The following is a 16,088-nucleotide window of genomic DNA, read 5'->3' on the forward strand; positions in this document are numbered from 1 at the left end:
TCAATCCTTAGAGTGACTATTTTACATTTTACTGGGGACCAAATCATGGATTTGGAGGTTCCATCCTTGCCCAAGGCTAATAAATAGTGGAGTTAAAATCAAGACCATCTCAACCACCATGCACCACGCTGCTGTTATTTTTAGGAGTATTACTACCACTGTCCTCATTTACAGATGGTGAAACTGAGGCACAGAGCAATTTTGTAAGTTTCCTAAGATCAAGCTAATAAAAGGCAGAGTCAAGCCGGGCGTGGTGGCTCACACCTGTAATCCTAGCATCTGGGAGGCTGAGGCAGGAGGATCATTTGAGCTCAGGAGTTCGAGACCAGCCTGAACAAGAGTGAGACCCCATCTCTATTAAAAAATAGATAAAATTAGCTGGGCATGGTGGCACATGCCTGTAGTCTCAGCTACTTGGTAGGCTGAGGCAGGAGAATCGCTTGAGCCCACGAGTTTGAGGTTGCTGTGAGCTAGGCTGACGTCACCAAAAAAAAAAAAAAAAAGGCAGTCAAGATTTGAACCTAGGTCTTTCTGATTCCAAAGCTTGAGTCGCAAGCTCCGCACTCTGTTGCCTCCCACTCTTACTTTCACCCCTGTGCACCTGTCTGTAAGTCAGGCCTCGCTCGAGCCCTCCCTGAACACCGACGCTTTTTCTCTTGCTATGCCTCTGCTCAGACACAGTCTGTGTCGACTTCCCAGGTCTGAAGTCTTTATTTATTGATTTGGACTTTCGAGGCCCTCTGAGGTCTGTCCCAACCCCAACCCTTATTCCTGCAGTGCCCAGACCCCGTGCCCTGCTCAGTCAGCCCGTCCTCCTTGCTATCCCACCAGCGTGCCAGGAGTCTCCTGACCCCAGGTGTCTTTCATCTTGTTCTTTTCATCTCTTCAGTCAGCTTTTCCTGGATACCTGTCCTGTGCGGGCAGGTCTGGTGGAAGGCCTGGAATTCTCCACCAGCCAAGCTGAATCCGCTTCCCCTGCACTGGCCAAGGCTACCCTTTCTGGGCAGCACCCCGCCCCTCCTCCCCTGCCCTTGCTGAGGCTCCTGTCTGAACTCCCTCCAAACGAGGCTGCAGTGTGGAGCCTCATCACGGAGTCTTGTAGGTGTCAAGTCATAAGTGAACTCCGTGAGGGCAAAGACCACGTGAGAACAATCCTGAGCATACTTAATAGTAGTTGCTTAATAAACAGACACTGGATGAGTTATCAATCTGTAATAACTGCCTTCCCCCTCAAATCGTTTGCTATGATGTTAACTCTGAGTCCAGAAAAACAAAAATTTAAAACATTGATTTATAGAAATTTTTAAAAGTACGTGTTGTGCTTATTTTAAGAGCTAGTGAAACTGATCTTCTGAACTGTTGCCATTCTCCTAGTAAATGTCCCTTCGACGGTAATGGAAGCCATGTGCAGACAGGACGCCCTGCAGCCCTTCAGCAAGAGCAGCAAGCTCTCCCCGGGCCCCCAGCAGCGCTCCGTCGTGTTCCCACAGACCCCGTGCAGCAGGAACTTCTCTCTCCTGGATAAGTCTGGGCCCATTGACTCGGGATTTAATCAAATCAACGTGAAAAACCAGCGAGTCCTTGCGAGCCCGACCTCCACAAGCCAGCTGCACTCGGAGTTCAGTGACTGGCATCTCTGGAAATGTGGGCAGTGCTTTAAGACTTTCACCCAGCGGATCCTCTTACAGATGCACGTGTGCACGCAGAACCCCGACAGGTAAGCCTGCCTCTCACTGCTCACGGTGGCGGTGGCGTGTTTGCGCAGGAGACCCCTGCGGGCCTTCCTGCCAGCTTCCCGTCGCCCGCGGGGCCAACCCTGTGATGTAAGAGGCGTCTGTGCTCTGGAAGGTCGGAGAGTCACGTTAGGCCACTGCCTGACTTTGTTGCTCCTAAGGGCTGCACAGACAGGCTGCTGGCTGCGGAGAGGAATCTGCACTTGCTTTCCAAACAATTCCGTCTCAGTCTAAAAGGGGCAAAATAGAAGGAACATTTATGAATATCATAGGTAGAAAAATGAGGTGGGGATAATCAGAATCCTCTCTGTCTTCCAGAGATAATATAGCTGGCTGCTCTGCTGCTGTCACGGTCATTTCAGGGTTCACCTCCAGTGTGCAGTGGGTATGAACTTAATTAAGTACTAAGAGGTAATGAATTGGAATTTTTTGCTTAGTACTATTTTTCTTCGGAGCATGCAAACCTATAAATCCTGCAAAGCTGTCAAAAGGAAATACCTACTCTGCTAGTGATGTGGAGGAAAACAGATGCCACTTATTCAATAAACTAATATCCACACAGAAGAAAAATGTTGACTAGATACCTCAGAGTCAAAGTTGGTTTGAAAGTTTGTCAATAAAGAATTTTATGGCCATGAACTGAGGATGAAATTTAGCTGAACAAGTGAATTAAAATTTCAGGTACTCTGACGAGTGGCACAGTAGATATAATGGAACTATTATTTATGAATCAAAACTGGTTTATTCGACAGTCTTGATAGCCGGGAGCGCAAAAGACAAAAATCAAATTAATTCAATAAGAAAGCACTGCTGGTGTTTTATCTCTCCTTCATGTCTTATAAAAACTTGATTAAAACCAAAATACCTAAGAAGACCATTAAAATGCACTTTGAATATAAAAGCAGAAAATAATTTTTGAAACTAGGATAGGAGACTTAAAAGTGGGACTCTAGAATTCTTCTTTTAATTTTGCTGCTCGCTAACACTAAGCTAGCCATTTGGCTTTTCTTGCCTGGTAACATGCATCCAGCTCTTCCCTCCCAGCTCTGCAGGATACAACGGTGTGCCCAGGAAACCAGCCAAGCGCAGGGAGGATGCAGGTGTGGCGGACAGGGGCTGGATATTTTCTAAAATAATAATCATCAGTTACAGGGTACATATACACATTTACAAGTGTATGCATTTTTATTTGTGTCTTTCTAGAAACCACTTGTTTAGCATCAAGCACTGCTGTAACTAATGTTGAAACATTTACATTAGGGCTGTTAAGGGCAGCTGTGTCTTCACAGTCTTTTATTTTCGAGAGGAGAGCCCCTTTGGTGAAAGTATCAGCAAACTTCCGCACATCTGAGTACTATTGGTTGTAGAGGTGATAAAAAAGTTTGAAAATGTTTTTCTCATTCAGAAATGATTTTTTTAAAAGTTTGCCTTCCTTGCAAGTATACACATAACCATAAGATATATATATTCCAAGTTTGCAATGTATTTTAATAGCTTTTTTAAATATAAAAGATGACATTAAAAGCTTATCATTATAAACTTGCTTTTTAAATTGAATGAGTTCAGATTTATGGATCTATTACTTGCAAAGGCTCATTGTAGTCATAATAACTAATCATGCCAGGTAAAATGAAATAATAGTTTAAAGTTTCTAGATACTGGAACTCAAAGCTTAGCTTTGAGGATATGAGTTCATGCTGAATGTCATATAAAGCAATGAAACTATTTCATGGTAAATAGAAAGATACTGAGACAGACTGTTTTGTCTGATCATAGTTAAACTTAGAAAATCATATGTGTGTATTATGGTTTAAGTCCCTGTGAAGTCTGTCTTGTAAAATAATAGTGTCGTGATTTATAATACATCTATGTATACTATCAGAAAAGTATCTAAAAAGAACATTTACATGTACAAAATACACTTTCAGGAGAGATTGTTAGATCAGTGCTGGTCCCAACCTAATTTAGAGTCATTGGCAAAAATCTAGGTGGCCCGAGACTCCTGTCCTGTGCTAGACCCCGGTGGGCTTACTTGGCTCAGATGCCCAGGTGTGGTGTGGCCAGTATTCCCAGATGAGGTGAAGCAGGGGGCGCTTGGTATCTGGGAAACAGCCAGAGTGGGGTCGAGTTCCTCGAGCAGTGGGTTCCTGCTTCTCCCTTACCTGCACTTTGTTGGTGAAGACTGGAGAAGTGGCCACCATCATTCATGAATAAGTTAAAATTGAAAATTATTATTTTAAAAAAATCAGTCCCTTTACAGACAAAGTAATAAAGTACAATGTTTCTTAGTAACAATGGGGAGATGCTTGAATTGCACCATCATGTCCAGGTTGATTACTGGAGATAAGGGGAATAGAGGGAGATGCCTGGTCACTTTGGCCCACTAGTTGTATTCTAGATACATAATTTGCTTTTAAATGTGTAGGACTGGAATGCTCTTTTCTGTCCCAGAGCTCAGGATGCTCTCTTTGTACCAGAAAATTTGCAAATAAAAGATATTTGCTATAATTCTTAACCACATAGGTGAATTGCTAAATGGAAAAAACATACAGAACTCAATGGAATGTCAAATTTGTTCAAGGTAGTTGCTAAATTTGTAATCTTTTTTATTATCTCTGTGGAGACTTACAACTGTGAAATAAAGGTTGGGTATCCTTTATCTAAAATGTTTGGAACGAGAAGTGTTTTGCATTTTGGATTTTTTTGTTAGATTTTGGAGTATTTGCATTATACTCATGGGTTTAGCATGTCCAATCTGAAACCCTGAAATCTGAAATGCTCCAATGGCCATTTCCTTTGAGTGTCATGTTGGTGCTCAAAAGTTTTGGATTTTGGAGGATTTGGGGATTTGGGGATTTTTGGAGTTGTTATGCTCAACCTGTATTCATATATTGTTTAGTGACTGACTCCATAAATCGGTTAATTTTTAGTCTTTGGCAGTGTGTACCCATTCAGCCATGTACAGTGAGAAAGCTTACAAGTCAGAAAGCATTTTCCTTGTTGGAAAAACTCAAATGCTTATATTTTGAAATCTTGCTAGAACCAGAGGAAAGAAAGGGAGACATAGAAGACAAAGTAAGAAGATAAACAGGTTGGGGTTTCAAACAGGTCCAAATTTGAAACAAGCCCCTGAGTCTGAGGTCCAAAAGATTTTTCATTCAGTGGGCTGCATATTTGACCATGAAACCTGAGATATTTGAACTTCATCAAAGAGACTTTGTCTACAGTCATGAGCTTTTGCATGTGAGGTGCCATCAAAAGGCCATGCCTCCATGTAAAGGACTGAGCTTGGTGGATGCCCGGGACGCCACTGTGTGATCCAGTGAATCCAGGAAGGACTTGTCTGACCTCGCAAAGTAGAAGTAAGAAAAAACCCATGGGGGTCCAGGAGTCGCGGAATTGTTATTTCTCAATTTTGTTCTGTTAATATTAAACAAACAAAACCAAAAATCTCTTCTTCCTTTTCCCAGGTTTCTGACTTCTTCTGAGTGATTTCAAAGGAAAGCGTTAGAATCTAGACCAACCTAGATTTTATGTGGGGACCTCATAAACATTTTGGGTATTGCATAAACTTATTGCTTAGGTCAGGGCAGCTTGACTCGCTTTTGCTCGAAGGGGGAGTTAGAGATCCTTTTCTGCTGCAGAAACTGTCTACGCTCCCACTGGGGGCTCCTGCAAGGGGGAAGCAAACCTTCAGTCACAGTGGACTGTTTCTGATGAATACGTTCTCTTATTTTCTGCAGAAAGTGTCTTTATAATGCCTGTCTTTATTTTGCATCTTTTTTTTCTTTTCCTTCCTCCTTTTTGAGTGTGCCACATAGGGAAAGTCTGCCTTCAGCCTCCACACTGTCCGTTCACGTGTGTGTTTTAAGTGTCATTGTTTGCAATGGGCTGCGGTGGGACCAGAGGGAAAAACGGCTTTAAGAAGGTGCCATTTGGTGGGAAGAGCCTGGAGACAGTCCATCAGCACAATAGTTTCTTAGAATGCATCAGCCTTATGTGTTCCGCTGTTTCTTCCCCCTTCCCCCAAGTGTGAAGGTTATCTTCTTTCTAGCTCTGATGTTCTCCAGGCCCTTTGGTTCTGCGCTTTTGTCACTGTCCTAAAATATTTTTCTCCTTACATAGAGCTAAGTTCTTTCCCCACTCCACACAGCCAGCAGTGACCTAAGTAGTCTCCCTTTGAAGTCTTGGAGATTTGTACTTGGGCTGGCTGACGCGGAGCAAGGAGAGAACGTGGCCCCAACTGAACAACTTTCATCCTGGAGGCCATGAGAGAAAAATCAAAGAAGGATTAATAATTTTAAACCAAACCACACTTAATTTTTTTAAATGTTTCCTCCTTTTCCTGTGTTTACACCAAACCCATTGTAGATTCAAAGCAAATGAATAGCACATTTTACTGGAGCAATCCTTGGCAGAGCAGCTGCCAGTGACGGAGAATGCCAGGGCGTGTGCACAGTTGTCTCTGCCTGCTTTGTGCTCGGACGTTCGCCAGCACTGGTACATGCTAACCAAAGGGACCCAGGGCCTGTCTGTTCTTCGCTTATTTCTTTGTTGAGAAAGGAGTACCTTGTGGTTTTCCATGAAGCCAGGTATTTCTGTGTTGGAACTAGCCACATGAGGCTATTTAAATTTAAATTAATCAAAATGAAGTAAAATAAGACTTCACTTTCTCAGGTACTCTAGCCACCTTCCAGTGCTCAGCAGCTGTTTGTGGCCGATGGCTCCTCATGTTGGTAGCTCAGGTACAGAACACCTCTGCACCGGACAGCGCTGCTTGCTAGAGGTCTCAAGTGGCGAAAAAGCCATGAGATACTTGTGATTGTGAGATGGTATCCCTTCGTGAGGGATGCTCATTGCCTTTGCTTTGAGAATAATGAGATGCTGTTCGTCTGTGATGATGTGGGGAGAAGAAAGCGCTTTAGAAAGGGGGTTAGCATGTCGCTGCGCAGTGACATGCAGGAGCAAAGCTAAACACGGCACTCCTGCACATCGATCCTTATGAGCTCCGTCGGGTGTGACACGTCATCAAAAAGAGGCAGAAACTTTGGAGTTGAAATTGATTGTATCCAAAAGTTTAATAAATTTTTACTTTTCAGCCAGACCCCTTGAAAAATTAATGGGAATGTTGGCTGTCAGAACAAAAAACTGAGTATTGACAACTAATTCTGTGCCCGAAAGGCCCTTTGGGTATAAATCGAGAGGTGTGGAGTTAGAGTGTGCTAACTGGAACACGCACACGCACTCTGAACCCCCGTGGCCGCTGTTCCAAAAGAAGTTGTGATGCCTGAGATTCCAGAGTGGTGATAATGCTTTCTAAGCTCTGCCCCTGCACTTGAAGTTTTAATTCTGTCTCGAATGTATTCCTTTGTCCTCAGATGAAACCCTAGACACACAATCAATTTTAAAATTACTTTTCGATCATTTCCTTTTATCAATTTTTGAAGGAAATATTGAAAATATAGGAAAAGAGGATTTAAGTCTTGTCTACTTGCTGTGTAACTTCTGTACTTTCTGAGGGCTAACTTTCTACACACTTCTAGGCTGAGAGAGACACTGTTGTTACAGTGGCAGGTGAGCTACATAGCTTAGTTCTAAATTCTGCATAAATTTAGCCTCTGCAAAGATGAATGTGACTAGATGCTCTAAGATCTTATTTTTCAAGGTACCTAAGGAATATCACTTTGTTTTTTGAGATTAACTAAAATAAAGTTTGCTCCTACATTTGGTACTAGAATTTCTTGTTGCTCTGAATTCTCAACTTTTTACCAATAGGTTTAAATTTTCCATATTCTGTTGCACATGCACACGCACATGCACACACAGAGCGCCATGTACAGGGAGCTGGCTAGTACACGTGGTGGAAGACTGAGATCACATTGACGGTGCTGTCTCTTGTGAGCTGTGTGTTGGACAGATGCTCAGGTGACGTACATTTGTCTGTGACTTGAAAGCAGGAACAAAGCTTGACGAGGTGCAAGAGAAGTGTCTTGTTCAGGCCACCATCCTTATCAAATAGATGAGAGAACAGAGGTCAGGGAAGTCGAGTGGCTTGTCCAAGTCCCACAGCTGATCGGGGTGAGGTGCTAAAGTAGAACTCACCTCTCTTATGTCTACTGTTCTAGGCCCTTCCATTCAGTCAAGCTGAATTCTGCAAAGTCTTAAAAACCATGCCACATAGGTCACTGGGTCCCTAGCACGTGCCTTCCAGGCTGGTGCTGGGCAAAGATGATGTTTTAGAATCCCATTTTCCTTTCTTTGGTTTTACCTTGTTATAAGAGTTCAGCATAAGCCTCTCTGTGGTCATTTCTGCTCCTCTGTGTATAAATCTTTGCCACTGTGACTATTAACATAAAAAGGATGGATTGACTTCTGACTGTAAGAAATAAATCACCCCAACTTTTGACAGCAGAGTTAGAAAAAAAAAGAAAAGATTAATTAGTTTTATTTAGTGGCTTATTGTTTATTGTGATAGCTATTAAAAATAGATAACCAGAGGCTAATAAATGTTAATGGTCCCTTCACTATTAGAAAAATCAATTGTCAGTGGATATAGCATATATTAATATATTATTTTGTTTATAATTTTCAATAACATTTTTAAAAGCTCACCCCTGAGAGATTATCTTTTGAAGAACCCTTTAAGGTTAATGTTTACCACAAAGAACAGATTTGGCAAGAAGACGTTTTCATCTACATATAATTTTAATGGCTTTTAAAGCATTATTTTATAATTGTAATAAAATGAATGTGTAATTTGTCAAGATTGATAAACTCCTTACCAGAGACTTTTATGTATTTCTTTAAAACTTGTTTGAGAGCAGTTAGATAGATTTCTAAATGTAAGTAATTAAAATTGTATAGCATTGAGTTATTGACCAATCCTGGACTATTAATCAAGCTAAAAAATTCTACAATCAGAACTCAGTGTATTGAAGCCTGGTAAAATAATAGTATTTGTGTTCAGCGAGGCAAATAGCCACAATTAAGCAGTTCACTTGACAAATGAGAGGGTACACTTTATTTTGCACCTAATTGAATTGTTGTACATGCTCGGTCACTATTGTCTCCTGCCCCTTCATTTTGGTTTCTGGTCACTGGAGCTTATACATTTGTTAAAGCTTGAGCAATTAAGTCCATTTTCACCATTGGTTTCTAAATGCAGCCCAGAAACGTCTGGCCCACAAACCAGGGTTTAGTGGATGCTGTTAATATCCCTCATGACAGATTAGTAATTGTCTGAACAAAATTTTTGATAAACAAATTAGAGCCCTGTCAAGGAATGATATGAAATAGCTTCGAATAGGGAAAAGTCCCCAGGTTTTATATCACTCACCAGATTCTGCTTAAGCAAGCAGAAGAACTTCTGTAGGGAAGACAGAATTTTAATCTATTTTATGAAAACCAAAAATTGATTTACTTCTCATGAGCTGGAAAGAATGTGCTCTGATAATCTTGCTAATTATCAGGTATTTGTCACAACTTCCTTCCATTTGCTTTTGCATCACAGTCATCCTTCTGCAAGCATAGTGACATCCTGTCATTTCTGTGCCGCTGTAAATCATTCCGTGCTACTAGATTAAACTAGAGCGCTGAGGTTCAAGAAAAAGACCCAATGGATAAATATATGGAGGGGGGAACAATAAGTGGAAGTCAGGATTTCCTTTACAAAGACACACATGTAGGTGCACATCCGTGTTCATCTGTGTGAGGCCAGAGTTGTGCTGCAGACAGACCCCAAGGCAGTTTAGTATTTATAGTATGCACGTGTAGCTTGCTCACTTGCCTGCTTGCTTACCTGGTACTTAGAATAAGGTCCAGACACCCTGAAATGACCTTAGCGTTAAGAGCTTATGTCCTCTGAGGACAGTTTATCCTCAGTTTTCTGAACTGACAGAGATAATAGCAACTGCTTTCCCTGTCCCAGAGGATTATTGTGAAGATTAAACTAGATAATTGATTTTGAAGCACTTCGAAAAGTTAAAAGGGCCATGGAAGCATAAGAGACAATTATATATTTTCTCTTGTAACATTCTGCTTAAGCAAGTCTGTACTTGTCAGTGCTCACGAAACTACACTAATATTTGCCTTGGGGGAGAGAAGAACAGGAAAGTAGGGGTTCCTGAAGCAGCATGGTTAGTGCTAGAAAAGAATAATCATTCAGGAATTGTCTCAGCAGCTCTGTAAATTTTGTTCTTGTGGCAACAAGAAAAGTAGTGGGAACCCAGTGGCCAAAGCCCCATGCTCTGTCTTAAAAACTGAGAAAATGTCGCCAAAAAGTTCTGGCCCTTGTCTCATGATTCTGACTTCCACTGACCAACGGAGGAAATAATGACCAGGCAGTCTCTTTATTTGTTTCAGACCCTACCAATGCGGTCACTGCTCCCAGTCCTTTTCCCAACCTTCAGAACTGAGGAACCACGTGGTCACTCACTCCAGTGACCGGCCTTTCAAGTGCGGCTACTGTGGTCGTGCCTTTGCCGGGGCCACCACCCTCAACAACCACATCCGAACCCACACTGGAGAAAAGCCCTTCAAGTAAGTAGTGGCTAGCCCTCCACCCTCTCCCCGTCTTCGGCACAGCGCTGCCTGGCTCAGCCAGGTGGTGGAGAAGGCTACTTAGCAGGTCAAGGTGCAGGCTGCAAAAGAATGTCCTTGCTTAGTGGCTGACATTTGGAAAATGACATCAGGAAACCTATGTACTGGTCTTGGCTCAAGTTTCCCAACCTTGGACATGAGATGACTTTTCTGGGTCTGTTTTCTCATCATTAAGCTAAGGAGGTAGGAGTAAATAATTTCGGTATTCTTTCCAGTTCCTGAGGGTCTGTGCTTCTAGAATGTTATCTAGGAGCCACACAGAGCTCTAATAGCCATTGGCAAGCCCAGGTACCATCATAAAGGTACCCGCAAGTTTAGGACATCTGAGTAATCCCCTCTTGGAGACCTCAAACCCTTTGGGATTCTGGGGAACTGTTCCCATCTTTTGCCTGTGTGTTAGAGTTTGAACCCATCGTAGCAGCCAACTTGTGACTTTTCAGCATATACTTTGGACATCAGATTTACCATGTTGGTGAAAAAAGAAAAACAAAACCAAACACAGGGTACATGGACTTTTTGAGGATTCAGGGAATGTGGAAAGAGGTGGAACGGAATTCTGAGGGCTTTGGCAAGGTAAGGACATCTGAGCGAGAGAATGTGTTTCTGCATTTAGCACAGTCATCAAAACAGTGGATGTTGCAATCATGCAAGGTGGCCTGTTCATTTGGTCATTTGTTCATTCATTTACTCATCCAATTATGCATGTGTTCATTCATTCAGTAAATACGTACTGAGCACCTACTTTTGTATTAGGCACCCCGCTAAGTACAAGAGATATAAACATGAATGAGACTTAGCCCCTCCTCCCCTGCCCCATCTTTGAAGATCTCATAGTCTAAGGGGAAGCCCAATTAATAAGCATTATAGGCTGGAAAGTACAAAAACAAGACATGTACATACAAGGTGTGAGAGTAGCACAGAAATGGATTAATCAGTGCTAACTGTGGGAGGTGATGTTTAAAATGTTTTGAAGGATGAGTAGGAGTTTTCCAGACGTACAAGGGGAAAGAGGTATTTCTGGCAGTCTAAATAGCATGTGGAAAGGCTTGGAGTGTGAACCAGCACGCATGACTGGTAGTCTCAGAGCAGTTTTTATCGTCTATGTGATGAACTGTTTTCTATTCAATCCTCTTAAATCTCCCTTGACTCATTTGCCATACTGGCTTTCCCTGTTTGAGAAGGAAAATTAAAAGGGCATAGAAATATGGCCTTATTTACCTTCTGTAGGACAAGATCAAGCAAGAGAAGAAATTATTCAGGCTGAAGGAGACCAATTCCCTAGCTCAGTCTCAGCCAAGAAGTCTCCCCGGAGTCTCAGCACCCAGGACTTTCCTCTGGGCCTGCGTGGTGCGCGCTCTCGTGCTCGGCTGGGGTGCAGAGTCCTGTGGTCTGGGTCCTGCCTGCCTCTGTGTCTGCCGGTGCCGGGAGAGCTCATGAAAGGCTGTCATCTTCCCTCACTTCCCCAAGCATTAGTTACCTGCATTCATCATTCTTTACTGTTCTCCATCAGGGCTTAATTTATGATATTTATAATCAAAATAGTGATAGCTTTGGTCTGTGTACATAGGCACAGCTGTGCACTACATAAAGGCATCTGGCTAAGGGGGTAGCGTGGGGTCTGAAATCGAGTCTGCTCTCTGCCAACCACGCTGTCCCCCTGAGCTGCGGCAGCCCAAAGAGGGCACCTTTTCCTCGTCTGCCCTAAGGGGCCAGTTGGGCTACCACAGTCCTAGGAGTTCCCCATCACACTGTCTGTGTCCTGCCTGGTGGACTTTGTCATCGCCCTCAGGCCTGACCCCAGGGGCTTCACCACTGCTCTGGGGGCGGAAGGTGACAATGCACAGTGCCCTGCCTCTGAGCAAGAGAGCTTTGCAAAAGCAGAGGTTCGGGAGGGCTGAGGGTCTGCCCGGCCCCTTGCATTAGAAAGGGCAGCCAAACGGATATGGTGCCAGGAATCAGATTGATTTTTATCTTGTTGCTGTGTAAATAGATTTTAGTAATTAATTGAAGAGGTTTCAGGGTCAAAATGGGAAATAGATTTCTATTAATGTTAAGGTGTTACTTATGTGTAACCTCGTTGACTTCACCCAATTTTTTTTCTTTAACATCCTGTTTTTGGCATGTTTCCAATACGGATGCCATTTTAACTTAATTTTAATTCATCAGATTAATATTTGAAGGGCTTTGCTGATTACATTTTTTTTCCTTTCAAAAGTGGTTTCTTTGTGACCATATTTAATTTCATCTGGAAAATAAATAAGGAAACAGCTAGGGTTGTTGGATTATATTTTATGTACTTGTTTTAGTTCCTTCTGCTCCTATTCTTATCAAGATAGCCACATGCTATAGTTTTCTTAAAATTTATCAAATATATATTCCCAGGGGAGAGCTGAGTGTATGCTTATTTTGAAAGTGCAAGATTTAAACATCTTCTAGAAAATGGAAAGTTAAATTCTTTAGTGTATACAACCAGGTCTTTCAGAATTGATCTGTCCCAAGGGAGTTTTGGGAATCTTCCAACCATAGCTCATGGATATCCATCCCAGGGACATTTGTAAATATTATGAAGATCTCCTTTTACAAGCTTATAAAACAAACATTCAAAAAAACTTTTGTTTCAGATTAGTCAATAAAATGAGTCTCACCACAACAGTTAATTTTACTACTTCAACTAATGGGTGTTGGCTTAAACAATGTTACAAAGGAGGAGAAGAATCTTGTAAAGATGCAAAACCCTAAACTGTATGTCTTGGACAGCTTCCAAATAGATGCCCTGCCCCAGGTGGCTCAGTCCCCAAATTGTCCTGCACACCCAGGGCTCAGGAAGCCTTCACAGAATTCTTGGGGGTGGCATGAGATTGATCCTGCCGTGCCAGGGGAAAGCCCTTTCTGACTTCTAAGATCTTCCGCTGAGAAGAGGCTGGTGAGGCAGGTCGAGATTGTTGCCATCCAAAGCAGGCTGGAGAAACTTTGGCATTAAGAGGTCAGAGTTTCAGTCTAGGTTTCGCCTCTTAGTCTGCTTGGCTGAAATCCCACGGAAAGAATTCGTCCGCCACGGTCTAGGTGGGCCTGTCAGCAGCCAACCTGGGTGCTAGACTTGGAATTTCTAAGGTAAAGGAGCACACAGGAAAAATTAAAATCAGAGGATCGTATTGAAGGTCTTGGCTTTGAGTTTGTTCTATGAGACTGGAAGTCATGGAGAACAAAGAGCAAAAGCAAGACATCATTTCACTGCACAGCAATGTCCGAGCACCTTAGTACAGGAAGGAAGGAAGGGATGGGGGAAAGGAGAGAGGAAGGAAGGAAAGAAGGAAGCAGTCCAAAGAATCATTCTTCACAGTGAAGACTCCTTTCTCCTTCTCTTGCTGAACACAGCCTCTCAAGATTTCAGGTGGGCTTCCCTGCTCTGCCTGGGAGGATCTGTGTGAGCTGCCGGATGCCTGGCTTCTGAGCCGGAGAAACCGCAGGAACCACCAGGACTTTCCATAGGAAGGATTCTTCATCTTTGTTAAAAGCGGGGGGAATATTCATCACTATGTTTTTCCTTCCAAGCAAAGGAGGTTTGGCTCAGTATTTAAAAATCAAAGGAAATTCCAGAGGACATCTGTATGCACAAGATGTAGGCAAAAATCAAAGCAAATCCAAAGAGCAAATCTGCATTGAGCACATCATTCATACGAAGCCCCATGCGATTTGGTCCAATTCAAAAAGTATTTTTGGGCGTGTTGTAGAAGCACAGAAAGCTTTTCGCGTGTTTTCTGTGCAACAGCACTTTACTTCGTTTTGTTAGGGTCCCTGTGCAGAAATCTAGTCAACTACTGTAGGAAGTGAAGAATGATCTCAAACCTAAAAAGAGATCACGTCTAACTGAGACTCTCAGAACGTTGGGGACCTTCTCTTCGACGAAATATTTGGAAGACTTTCCATTTTAGTGTTCCCGTGATGTTCCTTCCCGTCAAGGCTGTGACGTGAGCACCCGGGCTGAAGGAAGACACACGAAGACCTGCGTGCGAGAGCGTGGCGTTCCTCCTGCCTCATCCCTGCTTCTTTCTTTCCTCTGATTCTATTCCATTTTATGAAGTCTAGGCTCAGAGATGCCTGTGCCCAGTCCCTTGCCTGGAATTGTAATTCAGGGTCAATTAAATGCCAACCAACCCAGGTGAAGTCCTGCTCTCATCTCATGAACCTAGGTACTTGGATTGGGTTTGTTCTTCTGATGAGTTTCATTAAGCTAGGAAAATATTTTGTGGAGATTTCTCTAAAGTTTAAGATGATGAACATAAAAAACTGAGGCATTTTCCTTATTTTAAAAGAGTATTTTTATATCTCGCTGTCTTCCCCAAATATGTATTCTTACAATTCCCAAACCACATAGATATTACTTCTAGTAGCCCACTTACCTCAAGAAGGGGAAATTTCTGGGATAAGGATGTAAATGAAGGCAATTTCCAAACATCTGCTGTATTTTTATTCACACTTGGTGGGCAGATGGCACTAGAGATGATTTTTCAGGAATAATCTCTTGTGCCCTATATACTGGACAAATTTCCTGACTATTACAACGAACTGTTCCATGCATGTACATATCTGTGAGGCATTTAGGCAAACACTTGAGGAAAATGTAACTCTCCTCTTAATGTCTTTGTCTAATCTGAATGTTCAAACCTTACATGTGGACATACACTTCTGCCTTATATGAAGCTTCCTACTCACAAATTCCTTATGTTCTAAGACACAGGATTAGAAATGCAGAAGTGCGACCCAGGTAAATTTTCATTCCTCACAATTGGCCCAGCTATTCTGCTGTCTTTGAAATTGATTCTAGTGCTTCAAAATTAAAAAAAAAAAAAAAAAAAAAACAGAATATAATAACTTGAAAGTTTGTCAAGCAGTGAAAGGTAGTATATTTTGACACACTAATCCAGTAACTAATCAGTTTTCTAATAAACAATCAGCAGCTCGCTAACGTGGCATCAGCACCCCGGGAGCTCGGAGAGGGGATGAGCTGCCCGTGGACGTTAATGAACACACCAAAAATCATTAGGTGATCAATACTTCTGAGTTATTTTCATTGAGCTGATAGGTCTGATACATTAAAGCTGACATTATACATTTGTCAAGATCACAGTGCAGTTTTTAACAGTGGAACAGGCTGCTAAAAATATTCCCCGAAAGACAGTCAAAGAAACACACCGTCTTCCCCCTGACACACTCAGCCGGGGCAGGAGCCCTGAGAACCCAAGCTCCTGCCTGCCGGTGTCCAAGCATGTAGGAATCCCCACGGTGGGTGGATGTGGGCTGTTTCTATAGGTCAATATTTCCATGACAGGGAACTTTCTATATAATTTACTAAAGAGGAGAAAGAGGAATGCCTGCCAGATAACAGGACAGGTGGCTTCCTCACCTGTCATAGGCAGTGGGGACTTGCTCACGGTGGCTTTTGCCTTCGTGTGTAGCGCAGGGGCCCACGGCTGGGGGTTGCGTGCTTTAAAAGAGGGACAGTTGTCTGCAGCTCCTCCTGAATGTCTTTTCCTTCAAAGGCTCAAGGGAAGGACTTTTGGGGGCAGCTGAGGAGGCTGCTGGGCCCTCACAGGAGCTGGGCCAAGGCCCAGTCACCGTATGTCCTGCTTGCTGCCACAGTTCATCTGTGCGTGTGCGTGTGTGTGCGTGTCACACGCAGTCACACACAATCAGCCAGGAATAACAACCACAGAAAAGTTGCAGGCCCCCACTAGATTTTGAGCGAGTGTGTGTTTT

General features: G+C 42.8%; 1 protein-coding gene across 1 annotated transcript in view; it reads left to right on the forward strand.

The window, feature by feature from the left end:
- PRDM6 (PR/SET domain 6) overlaps window positions 1-16,088 on the forward strand; it is a 115,777-nt gene that overhangs the window by 79,047 nt on the left and 20,642 nt on the right. Inside the window, exons 5-6 of the mRNA XM_012788555.3 lie at window positions 1,375-1,717; window positions 10,095-10,271. Coding sequence (XP_012644009.2) covers window positions 1,375-1,717; window positions 10,095-10,271 — 520 coding nt within the window. The remainder of the gene's footprint in view (window positions 1-1,374; window positions 1,718-10,094; window positions 10,272-16,088) is intronic.

Source organism: Microcebus murinus, chromosome 11, assembly GCF_040939455.1.
Source record: "Microcebus murinus isolate Inina chromosome 11, M.murinus_Inina_mat1.0, whole genome shotgun sequence".
Lineage (NCBI taxonomy): Eukaryota > Metazoa > Chordata > Mammalia > Primates > Cheirogaleidae > Microcebus > Microcebus murinus.